The following is a 13,593-nucleotide window of genomic DNA, read 5'->3' on the forward strand; positions in this document are numbered from 1 at the left end:
GTCCCCACACTGTACATGAGAGCGTTTGTGTGTTGTTGCAGCTTAGTACTCCACCCTGACTGTCCACTGCAGACACATAGTACTGGTCTGGTCCACCTGACCCTGACCAAACCGCCAGAGCTGATCCAGAGCTACAGTCCAGACTTACACCACTTAGAGTGGGCACACAAGGAGCTGTAAAAGAGAGAGAGATGACAGTGAAGTATTAAGGAACAAGCAATGGTTTTCCCCTTTTCTCTTGAGAATAAGACCCACTGCATTAATTCATTGTTTACAGTGACTCTGATCCCAGTTCTCCATGTGATCCCTGTCCTCTCTTACCTGTCTGCAGATGGACAGGTGTGCTGGAGGCACTAGAGCAGTTGCTGTCCTTTGCCATCACTGTGATTGTGTAGTTCTGTCCACAGACCAGAGGTGGGAGGGAACAAGACGTGCTGGTGGAGGTACAGTTTGTTGTTTGCCCGTTGCTGCTGGTGGCCGTTACAAAGTAATATGTCGCCCCTTGGCTGCTTTGCCAGAGAACTGTTGCGCTGTTGCTGCTGCAGTTCACACTGGCTGAGACGTTTTGAGGTGCACAAGGAGCTGGACGACACACAAAACACAATTATTCACATGTATTTAAATAAAACAAAGCTAATTCATATGTATCTGAAGCTGTAAATCATGTCAGAACCAAAAAACTAAGAACAAAACTAAAGTTCTTGGATAAAGCAAATACTCCAAACTTCTACTCTTTTTTAAGGTACACATATAATGTACCAAAAGGTTGCATCTACAAAAGTGGAGCTGTGATCAATGTCCTGTTTCCTGATCTATGTCATACCTGTGCTGACTGGGGATCCTGTGCTGTTAACACTGCTGCAGTTCTGACCCAGTGCAGCTACTTTAACAGAATATGTCTGTCCACAGGGCAGGTTAGTGACACTGCAGCTGGAGGTGGTGCTGTTGCAGATGTATGTGTGTCCATCTGAACTCTGCAGCAAGGCTGAATGTGAAACAGCGCCGACACCAGGAGTCCAGGAGACACTGGCTGTGCTGTTATGGCAGTCTATTGTGGTCTGGATTGCCTGTGCAGGGCAGGGGGCTGAAGATAAAGACAGGAAATCAGTCTTGAGTAAATCAAAGTATAAATGTTGATTTATACATTTTATCTTCCTATGGGTGCCAGAGTGGATTAAGCCTATAACGGTACACTGAAATATTCAGTTAATTGATTTACTCAGTTGCGTGTATGTGTGTGTGTGTGTTATGGCTTTTTTTAGGAAATTATTTTTATACCGCTACAGTGATTCCTCATTTTTCGTGGGGGATCCGTTCCAAGACCACCAGCGAAGAATGAATTTCCGCAAAGTAGAGGAAAGATATTTTTTTTATGTATTTAACAAGTATTTGGACTTTTAAAACCCTCCCTGTTACTGTTAACAACCCACCCTTTGAATTAAACAGTCATTCTATAATGTTTTTCAGCTGGAACTACATGTGATATCCTCCCAGTTTCTTTAATAGAGTCATTCCTAAGCTGTGATTTAGCATCAGTAAATTTGTGAAACTTAATAAGATTTGAGGCGTATTTAAAAAACAACTGTATTACAGACACACACACACACACATATATATATACATAGACAGAGAGAGAGAGGAACAGAGACACAGAGAGTGAAAGAATACTGAAAAGAACGAGGAGATAATGAATACACTGGTGAACCCATGTATTGGGCAAACTTCAATATTCTCAGACTTTCATGAGTCATTAGTAAAAGTTGAACTGAACTAAGGCTAGAAATGTGAATATAAACTTCCTTGTCATTATATAATCAAATATTGACAACTGAAACTGAAATACTGAATGAATACAGAACTACTTCTGTTGTACTGACCAGTCTGAGACTGCAGGGTGTTGCTGGCCGAGCTGGTGCACTGCCCTTGTGCTGCTGTCACACTGAAAGTGTACGTTCGACCACAGTGGAGTCCCCACACTGTACATGAGAGTGTTTGTGTGTTGTTGCAGCTTAGTACTCCACCCTGACTGTCCACTGCAGAGACATAGTACTGGTCTGGTCCACCTGACCCTGACCAAACCACCAGAGCTGATCCAGAGCTACAGTCCAGACTTACACCACTTAGAGTGGGCACACAAGGAGCTGTAAAAGAGAGAGAGATGACAGTGAAGTATTAAGGAACATGCAATGGTTTTCCCCTTTACTCTTGAGAATAAGACCCACTGCATTAACTCATTGTTTACAGTGACTCTGATCCCAGTTCTCCATGTGATCCATGTCCTCTCTTACCTGTCTGCAGATGGACAGGTGTGCTGGAGGCACTAGTGCAGTTGCTGTCCTTTGCCATCACTGTGATTGTGTAGTTCTGTCCACAGACCAGAGGTGGGAGGGAACAAGACGTGCTGGTGGAGGTACAGTTTGTTGTTTGCCCGTTGCTGCTGGTGGCCGTTACAAAGTAATATGTCGCCCCTTGGCTGCTTTGCCAGAGAACTGTTGCACTGTTGCTGCTGCAGTTCACACTGGCTGAGACATTTTGAGGTGCACAAGGAGCTGGACGGCACACAAAACACAATTATTCACATACATTTACCTACAACAAAATCAATTCAAAGATCCCTGAAGGCACACTGTGAGTCAGAACCAAATCTTTCAGATTAAACAAAAGACCTATTATTCAACACACACCAAACTTCCAGTTTTTCAGTAAACCAGTGAAGTAGCAAAAGGCAGTGTCTCCTGGAGTGGAGCTGTGATCAGTGTCCTGCTTCCAGATCTATGTCATACCTGTCCTGACTGGGGATCCTGTGCTGTTAGCACCGCTGTAGTTTTGACCCGTAACAGCCACTGTAACAGAATATATCTGTCCACAGGGCAGGTTAGTGACACTGCAGCTGGAGGTGGTGCTGTTGCAGATGTATGTGTGTCCGTCTGAACTCTGCAGCAAGGCTGAATGTAAAAAAGCGCCATCACCAGGAGCCCAGGAGACACTGGCTGTGCTGTTATGGCAGTCTATTGTGGTCTGGATTGCCTGTGCAGGGCAGGAGGCTGAGGATAAAGACAGTGGAAATTAGCATGTACAGTACATGCATATTTTGAGCTAACATATCCGAGCTGGGCAGTTAGTGCTCTTCTATAAACCTCTTGTGCTGTCCAAAGACATTGTTAGCTGTATTTAGAAAAAGAATGGTGGCATAGTTCATGTCACAGAGAGATCGTGCCCTAGTCTGTATCCTGTGAGCTTGGTTTTATTGCTGATTGGGGCAAACCTACAGAGTTGGTTGAAATGGCAAAAACTAGAGAGAAATAATGGATGAAAAATCAAATATGCCTAAATACTGATGAGTTTAAATCTGTTTCTGTTGTACTGACCAGTCTGAGACTGCAGGGTGTTGCTGGCGGACCTGGTGCACTGCCCTTGTGCTGCTGTCACACTGAAGGTGTATGTTCGACCACAGTGGAGTCCCCACACTGTACATGAGAGCGTTTGTGTACTGTTGCAGCTTAGCACTCCACCCTGACTGTCCACTGCAGAGACATAGTACTGGTCTGCTCCACCTGACCCTGACCAAACCACCAGAGCTGATCCAAAGCTTGATTCCAAACTTATACCATTTAGAGTGGGCACACAAGGAGCTGTAAAAGAGAAAGAGATGACAGTGAAGTATTAAGGAACAAGCAATGGTTTTCCCCTTTTCTCTTGAGAATATGACCCACTGCATTAATTCATTGTTTACAGTGACTCTGATCCCAATTCTCCATGTGATCCATGTCCTCTCTTACCTGTCTGAAGATGGACAGGTGTGCTGGAGGCACTAGTGCAGTTGCTGTCCTTTGCCATCACTGTGATTGTGTAGTTCTGTCCACAGACCAGAGGTGGGAGGGAACAAGACGTGCTGGTGGAGGTACAGTTTGTTGTTTGCCCGTTGCTGCTGGTGGCCGTTACAAAGTAATATGTCGCCCCTTGGCTGCTTTGCCAGAGAACTGTTGCGCTGTTGCTGCTGCAGTTCACAGTGGCTGAGACGTTTTGAGGTGCACAAGGAGCTGGACGGCACACAAAACACAATTATTCATAAATTATTAATTAGAACCAAAAATGTGAGAACAGCACAATCCACGTTTCCAGTTATTAATTAAACATCAGTGGCTTGTGCCTTCTGATCTATGTCATACCTGTGCTGACTGGGGATCCTGTGCTGTAAACACTGCTGCAGTTCTGACCCAGTGCAGCCACTGTAACAGAATATGTCTGTCCACAGGGCAGGTTAGTGACACTGCAGCTGGAGGTGGTGCTGTTGCAGATGTATGTGTGTCCGTCTGAACTCTGCAGCAAGACTGAATGTGAAACAGCGCCGACACCAGGAGCCCAGGAGACACTGGCGGTGCTGTTATGGCAGTCTATTGTGGTCTGGATTGCCTGTGCAGGGCAGGAGGCTGAGGATAAAGACAGGAAATCAGCATGTAAACACATACATGTCAGCGGTTATATCTGAGCCGGGCAGTTAGTGCTCTCCTCTAAGTATGTTGTATTATCTAAAGACGTTGCTTTAGCTGAATTAAGAGGAATGACTATTGGCTGAATCACATGGCTCAGAGAGCTTAGAGCCATCATTTTGATTAGATGAGACCAATCTAGTGCAGGGGAATAGACAAAAAATGAGAGAAAATGAATAGAAAAAATGGTGTGCTCAAATACTGGAAGAGTATAAAGCTGTAGCTTGTATACTGACCTGTCTTTGTCTGCAGGGTGTTGCTGGCTGAGCTGGTGCACTGCCCTTGTGCTGCTGTCACACTGAAAGTGTACGTTCGACCACAGTGGAGTCCCCACACTGTACATGAGAGCGTTTGTGTGTTGTTGCAGCTTAGTACTCCACCCTGACTGTCCACTGCAGACACATAGTACTGGTCTGCTCCACCTGACCCTGACCAAACCGCCAGAGCTGATCCAGAGCTACAGTCCAGACTTACACCACTTAGAATGGGCACACAAGGAGCTGAAACAAAAAAGATTTCTGTCTATACTTTCTAAATCACTCTATTTAATAATACAGAGGTATACAGCAAATATTTATGTTTATTTAACAAACAGGTGCAGCTCCAATAAAGCTGCACAAACCATATTTACATAATACATAAACAAACCAGTTTAGTTATATTTAAGTAAAGAAAATCAATAATATATCAAAAAATAAAATAATAAAGAAACAGGCTGGATGTGTTAAGGGATGTTACACAATGTGTTAAATAATATAATATATTAGAATAGAATATACATATAATTGGCATTCTGACCTGTAAAAAAGGAGGACATGGCGGAAGGTACAGAGCAGTTGTTTTCAGTTGCTGTGACAGTGACATTGTACATAGCTCCACACGCTAGACCTGTGAGAGTACAGCTAGAGTTGGTGCTGTTGCATCCCACTATAGAGGACGATGTCATGATGTTGACTGCAGTAGCTCTGTAAATTGCTCCTATGAAACCCGGAGGGGTCCATGACAAGGTGGCAGTGTTGGTGGAGCAATTAACCACGGTATTGACTTTGCTTGGGGAGCAGGGGTCTAAAGAGAGATGTGAAGGCAGAGAAGTGAGAAAAACGAGAGATTAAAACTGTTTAAGAAATATAGTAGGAAAAGATTTGATGAAATCTCTGCAGCAACGATTTACACTATTTTTCCTCAATTAACTGAATGAGGTTTGTAAAAGTGAAAGTGTTCATAAAACACCTACAAAACACCTAGATAATACTGACATGCTTTACATAACCAATTACAAACCCTTATTCCAATAAACATCACTTGGCAAACGAGTTGCAATAGCCACTGTGAGGTCATGGGACAACTTTTATCTGACTTTAGATTTTCATGCATATACTAGAATTAAATTACTTTGTAGCCCAGGTTACGTAACTAATTATAATACGACATAAACTGCACTGTGATGCTGGGTGAACAAAATTAAGCCATGTTACCTACCATAGGATAGGTACAGAGCAAACTGTGTGAAAGAGAACTGACGGAAAGAGTAATTCAGAGTAATTTCACAAGCAAGGTCTGTGGAAGCCTGCATTCATCTGTGGACTCTCAAAAACAAGTGCATAGCGTTTAGAAGAGGGTTCAGTTAATACTTCAGGTGGTTTTTATTAGTACCTGTTCTGACTTGCGAGCTGATGCTGTAGGAACTATTGCAAGTGTCACCCATGGCAACCACGCTGACTTCATAGATCAGCCCACAGCTAAGGCCGGGGATGACACAAGACGTATCGGTGGAGCGACAACTAAGAAGATGCCCAGGGAATGTTACAGCTTCGGCGCGGTAGCTTAGTGCTCCACTGCTGGGTTGCCAGGACACGCTCAGGTTGCTTGATGGACAGGTCACTAGCTGGAACTTCACAGCCTGAGGAGCGCAGGGTGCTGAAGACAATGAAAACAGCAATTAAAAATAAGCCATTCATTAACTTCCAGTTCTGCTTAGTCCAGTTGCCCACAAACATTATTCAGAGTTAAGGGAGAGTATGTCACATACATGCTGTATTAATTCTTCTATAAATAAAACACACACTATTAGACCAGTCACCTGTTTTGAGACTGTATGGTAAGCTTCTTCCACCCACACATCCATTTCCATAGGCCGAGACGGACACGTTGTATACCTGACCACATGTCAGGCCAGTGATGTCACAAGACGTGCTGCTTGAGTTGCAGGTCAGTGTCAGTCCACTGCCAGCATCAGCTGATGCAACATAATACGCCACGTTTCCAGTAGAGGCAGACCAGGACACTGTGGTCATATTTGAGTCACATGTCTCTGTCACTGTTATTCCAGTGGGAGCACAGGGTGCTGAGAAGTGGTGGTGTAGAAAAGAGGATACTTATTTAGATTCCTGAATTTGACATTGCCATTTGATATTGATTATGGGTATTTTGGTAACAAACGATTCTAAAGCATTTCTATGATCTGTCCCTTCTTAGTTTTCCTGGTTGTTTATTTATTTATTCATTCATTCATTCATTGTTTGTAACCCTTATCCATTTCAGGGTCGCGGTGGGTTCTACCCGGTATCATTGAGCGCAAGGCAGGATCACACCCTGTAGGGGGCACCAGTCTTTCCCAGGGCGATACACACTCACACATTCACTCACACACTCACACCTACGGACACTTTTGAGTCTCCAATCCACCTACCAACGTGTGTTTTTGGACTGTGAGAGGAAATCGGAGCACCCGGAGGAAACCCACATGGATTTTATTTTTTGTATCTGCTACTAATGTAATTATTTTACAAACACAAAACCTCTCTATTATTCTGTTCTTGTTTATAAATCTGAAAACAATATCCGTGCTGCGGATGAGATCAAAAGTTAACATATATTTGCTGAAAAATAATATCTATAATGTAAAGAGCAATGATAGATTACTTAGCTTTGCTGTTCTATGAACTATGCTGTATTGTTAAGTGTTAATTAACTATAATTATATACTATAATAACTGTATAAATACCTGTCTCTATGACGGCTACAACACCAGAGGGGGTGGAGCAGTTCTGGTTGTTTCCTGTCACAGTGACTTTGTAGAGTTGACCACATGGCAGGGTGCTGGTGCTACAGGAAGACCCATTAGAAATGCAACTGAACTGCTGTTGGTTCTGGATGGACTGAAGCATTACATTTGAAAGTTGTGTCCCACTGCCGAGTGTCCAGGAGACAAATGCAACACTGGAGCTGCAGACCAGTGAGGCTTGGAGGTTGGTGTTGGGGCAAGGTGCTAGAATTTTGTAATACACAATAGTCTGTTAATATATTAATTTATACGTAACTCAGAAACTAAATTTCAGTTTACTTCCTAAAAATATGAGGAAAATATGAGGACCTTTTTGGCTACAATTAAATGGTGATCCCAAACAATGTCACTTTTCAGTCCTATTGTGATATGAACATTTTCCAGCTTCCAGTAATAAACTAGGGCTTATGTAATGTCAGTCTCCTGGAAGAACATTTGCACAATAATGTTTTGTAATGCCAGTAATATTTAAATCAGAAATATTTCTAACAACTTAAACTAAGGCCCTGTCTGCACTTTTTAAAGTCCTCACACTGTCAGAAAAACTCTCACTGTGGTGGTACCCTCAAGGGTACATAGTCATTCATTCATTCATTGTCTGTAACCCTTATCCAGTTGAGGGCGGCGGTGGGTCCAGGGCCTACCTGGAATCACTGGGCGCAAGGCAGTAACACACCCTCAACAGGAGCACACCACACTCCTCACAGACAGCCACCCAGAGGAAACCCACGCAGACACAGGGGGAACACACCACACTCCTCACAGACAGTCACCCGGAGGAAACCCACGCAGACACAGGGAGAACACACCACACTCCTCACAGACAGTCACCCGGAGGAAACCCACGCAGACACAGGGGGAACACAACACACTCCTCACAGACAGTCACCCGGAGGAAACCCACGCAGACACAGGGAGAACACACCACACTCCTCACAGACAGTCACCCAGAGGAAACCCACGCAGACACAGGGAGAACACACCACACTCCTCACAGACAGTCACCCAGAGGAAACCCACGCAGACACAGAGAGAAAACACCACACTCCTCACAGACAGTCACCCGGAGGAAACCCACGCAGACACAGAGAGAACACACCACACTCCTCACAGACAGTCACCCGGAGGAAACCCACACAGACAGAGAGAACACACCACACTACTCACAGTCACCTGGAGGAAACCCACGCAGACACAGGGAGAACACACCACACTCCTCACAGACAGTCACCCGGAGGAAACCCACGCAGACACAGGGAGAACACACCACACTCCTCACAGACAGTCACCCGGAGGAAACCCACGCAGACACAGAGAACACACCACACTCCTCAGACAGTCACCTGGAGGAAACCCACACAGACACAGGGAGAACACACCACACTCCTCACAGACAGTCACCCGTAGGAAACCCACGCAGACAGAGAGAACACACCACACTCCTCACAGACAGTCACCCGGAGGAAACCCACGCAGACACAGAGAGAACACATCACACTCCTCACAGACAGTCACCCGGAGCGGGACGCGAACCCACAACCTCCAGGTCCCTGAAGCTGTGGCAGAGACACTATCTGCACCATGCCACACAGACTGGATTGAATTATAATTTATTATATTATTATCCTACTTCGTCAATCACTAGCTACCATTATAGGACTGGATGCTGAAGTTTACTGACCACAAGTTCCATGAAGTTCCATGAGTGACACTACTTTTTAAAGTAAGAGACAATTAGGCTGTATGTCCCATAGTCTGAGACTGGTACCTGCGCTGAAGGTGATGGTTTGGCTGGCAGGACTGGAGCAGTTGTTGCTCTGAGCTGTGACACTGATGCTGTAATCCTGACCACACTGAAGGCTAGCGATAGAGCACTGTGGATTTGTGCTGCTGCAGGACGTGTTGTATCCAGAGCTGCCCACAGCATTCACCAAATATGAGGTCCCACCAAGCGATGCATTCCAGGAAATGGTGGCAGAGTTGGAGGTACAGTTTAAACTGGCTAAGGTATGAGTGGGGGAGCAAGGAGCTAAAGGGGTAGAATTGAGGGGAAAAAAGAGAGATGAGAAGAAAAAGAAACATAAGGAGAGAAAATGTCTTGTAATTTATTTTTAAAAAACATTTTTGGCAAAATGACCTCTGTATTGTCTGAGGTGTAGGTGTGAAAAGAGCTTGATTTTATGAACTTTGAGTACACTTTTGTATTTCCACAATTACAGACTGTAATCTGTAGCTCTGCATACTTTCTCACCCTGTTCCTCAGCTCTCAGGACCCCCACAGAGCAGGTGTGACACTGACGTGGTGGTGGTGTGTTAGTGTGTGTTGTGCTGGTGTAGAGTGGATCAGACACAGCAGTGCTGCTGGAGTTTTTAAACTCCCTCAGTGTCTGGACTGAGAACAGTCCACCGACCGAAAACATCCAGCCGACAGCGTCCTGTGTCACTGATGAAGGACTAGAGGACGAGCAACACACACTGTGCAGCGACAGATGAGCTACTGTCTCTGACTCTACATCTACAAGGTGGACCAACGAGGGAGGAGTGTCTCACAGAGTGGACAGAGAGTGGACACAGGGTTTAAAAACTCCAGCAGCACTGCTGTTTCTGAAGGATAAGAAAGTATGCAGAGAAACAGGTGGACTACAATCTGTGAAAGTGCTCCTATATGGTCAGTGGTGCTAAAAAATATGGAAAATGAATGGAGATAAAAGGTAGGTGCTCCTGATCTAGTAATAGTTCAATGTATATTCAGTTTAATAACTTTAATTTGACATATGTATAATTTGTTTTATCTAATACACCATGCCCCTTGCCTCTTTTTAGGATTAATTACACCAGTTTCTTTCTGACCACTATTTATCCATCAACTGAGCACACTTCTCAGCCAGAGTTTGTCTGAACTGGGATTGATATCTGGTGTATGGACCCACTTCGTGTGTCTGTGAGGTACCTGTGATCAGCGGCTCACACAAAGTTCTATAAACTGTTTAGATTAGACACAATATAATAAATGGTTATCTAAGAATCAGTGTTACACCTTAAAAAGTAGAATTTACTTTAAAGTCGTATACATTTTTTAGTGTTCAAACTAATCCCAATGATTCAGCACATCAGATAGTTATCACAATAAATCAGGCCTGACAGAGGCAGGGTCTAAACCAAAACATGCAGAACTGCCTTCCTTCAAGATTTGAAATCATAGTTTAAACCCTTTATATTTTGGCAAAATGTTACTGATTGAAAGTTGCAGAGAAACCATGTGCCCAGTTATTAAAGTAAACTGTAGGCATTTGCAATAAATTAGAGGTATGGATCACCTCAAATAAATATGACTTCTTGTTCCTAATGTTCTTCTTATCCCACTTTCCCAAACATTTCCCTCATAAAAAAGTCAGTGTCCTGTTTCTCACCAGAATGGAACTGAAGGCTGGTGGACTGTGAGCTGTTACAGGTATCTGTAGATCCTAACACCACGGCTGTGTAGATCTGCCCACAGTCCAACATGACCACACAGGAACTGGCATTTGTTGAACATGAAGTGCTATGCCCATTTCCTGCCATCAGCTGGGCAGTGTAGAGCATCGCACCAGCAGCACTGCTCCAGGAAATGTGACCAGTGTTTGTGTTGCAGTCCACAGCGGCTGATATATTTGCAGGGGGACATGGAGCTGTGGAAAGAAGATACAGAGGAAAGTAAAAGACTCATTCTCATTAATAACATAACACATCAAGTGTGTCTAATATCATCTACAAAGGGCTGGTTTAGCTGCAGGCTTTCACTCCTCTTCCCCTAGTTTATTACATTTGTCTCAGGATTGAACAACTCATCAGGTTTTCTCCTGCTTTGTTCAAATCCTGCAGCTACACACGCACTGGCAGATAAACTTGGACAGTCCTGATGCACGTGATGCAGTTATTAAATTGTGGAATTCCATTCTGTAGCAGTAACAAATATTTTCTAAACCTATTGAAATCTACAAAGTAAGAATAATTGCTTTAAACGCTGATAGGAGAGAAGTTACATTGTGTTTCCCTCTTTCACCTGTTCTTATCACCACCGCGATGCTGGGGTCACTTGTACAACCCTGTTTCACAGCCGCTACAGTCACTGAGTAGGATTCCCCACAGTGGAAGTCAGTGAAAACGCAGCTGGTGGAGGAGGAGCTACAGGTGTGTGTGTGTCCATCTGGGGCCGTTGCTGTGGCGACATAGGACTCAGCCCCTACAGAGGGCAGCCAGGAGGCAGTGCCTAGATTGCTCTGACACTGCAAAGCCACAGAGAGGTTAGTGGGAGCACAAGGACCTGCAGAGAGACAAGGACACACAAGTAAGAGATTTTTTTGTTACTGTATATACCATACTGTCTATGGTCAGAGACACACAGAACCACATTACACTTGCAGTGTGAACGATTAAAAATCTCAGTGCATCTCTGACAGCAATAAGGACCGCCCACATCAACCATGTCACTGTCCCCAGGGAAAATACGGCATGACAACATGATATAAAGATCTCAAACATCTCCTATGGGAACAGGAGCCAGGATTGCTGTGCATTTTGGCAGTCATTTGTTATCATTTATTAATTTCTACGTGTGTGTGTGTGTGTTATATTGATACACTTCTTCACTTGTTAAAGTGTATTTTCATCTGTGTGACAGGTGTGAGCTGTACCTGTGTCAAAGCTAAGTGCTGCGCTGCTGACTCCTGAGTAGATTGTATACGGTGTCACAGTGATGTTGTAGGTTTGCCCACAATGCATCTGGCTGAGCTGGCAGCTGCTGGTGCTGGAGTTACACTGTTTAACATCTCCATCTCTCCCCAGTGCCATCACACTATAAAGATTCACGTTTAAAATGGGAGCCCACATCACTACTGCACTTCTGTTAGCACACTGCCATGAGGCGCTCACGTTCCCAGAAGCACAGGGCACTGCAGAAAAGACCACAGGGATTTTTATATTATTCCATTCAGTCCTACTCAATTTCCATAATGTTTCACAGGTGGAGATTCATGCCCATAAAACATTCTAAAATTTTAAAATTTTACATTTTAAAGTTTTATTAAAGTGTGAATCTGTAACATTAGAGCGTACATAATCACATGTATCTACCCCACACACAATAAAACCTAACCAGAAACCAAGCTGGATCTTCATGTGTGGCTGGAATACCTGTCTGAAATTCAGCTGACTGACTCCAGCTGCTGTTGCAGTGATTAGAAACTGCTTTCACGGTGATGCTGTAGGTCAGGCCGCATGTCAGCTTGGTAAAGGTGCAGTTTGTTCCTGTGGTGCTGCAGGAGGTACTGGACCCATTTCCCTGCAGCAGGGCAACAAATGAAACGCTCCCATCGTTGTCACTCCAGCCGACAAGAGCAGTGTTGGATATGACATCATAGTTGGTGTTCACCATAGAAGGAGGGCAAGGTACTGGGGGAAATAACAAATATTCATTGATGTTAGTTACATACAACATTACCATTCACCAGTACATTGTAGAAGTATTCACTGAACCTTTTAGAAAATCCACCTAAACATTCTTCAGTAAAACAGGCAAATAGGGTTATTCATTCATTCATTATCTGTAACCGCTTATCCAGTTCAGGGTCGCGGTGGGTCCAGGGCCTACCTGGAATCATTGAGCTCAAGGTGGGAATACACCCTGGAGGGGGCGCCAGTCCTTCACAGGGCAACACACACACTCACACATTCAGACCTACGGACACTTTTGAGTCGCCAATCCACCTACCAACGTGTGTTTTTGGACTGTGGGAGGAAACCGGAGCACCCAGAGGAAACCCACACAGACACAGGGAGAACACACCACACTCCTCACAGACAGTCACCCAGAGCAGGAATCGAACCCACACCCTGGAGCTGTGTGACTGCGACACTACCTGCTGCGCCACCGTGCCGCCTCAAATAGAGTTAGTGGTACCCAATTTTCAATAAAGTTACATATAGTTGTACATTTTTACTTACCTGACAAAAGTAGAAAGAAAATATTTCCAGTGATGTCACTCACAAACTTGACTATG

General features: G+C 44.3%; 1 protein-coding gene across 1 annotated transcript; it reads right to left on the reverse strand.

The window, feature by feature from the left end:
* Positions 1–3,500: 3,500 nt before the first annotated feature.
* Positions 3,501–12,968, reverse strand: LOC136675488 (fibronectin type III domain-containing protein 7-like). Its single transcript, XM_066652037.1, has 13 exons — positions 12,728–12,968; positions 12,229–12,486; positions 11,598–11,858; positions 10,966–11,223; positions 9,324–9,584; positions 7,496–7,759; positions 6,571–6,834; positions 6,144–6,407; positions 5,289–5,555; positions 4,727–4,990; positions 4,170–4,430; positions 3,780–4,040; positions 3,501–3,601 (listed from the first exon to the last, which is right to left on the reverse strand). The coding sequence occupies exons 1-13, from the start codon at positions 12,966–12,968 to the stop codon at positions 3,501–3,503; spliced, it is 3,225 nt and encodes a 1,074-aa protein (XP_066508134.1).
* Between the last annotated feature and the right edge of the window lie 625 nt (positions 12,969–13,593).

Source organism: Hoplias malabaricus, chromosome X1, assembly GCF_029633855.1.
Source record: "Hoplias malabaricus isolate fHopMal1 chromosome X1, fHopMal1.hap1, whole genome shotgun sequence".
NCBI classification, from domain to species: Eukaryota; Metazoa; Chordata; class Actinopteri; order Characiformes; family Erythrinidae; genus Hoplias; species Hoplias malabaricus.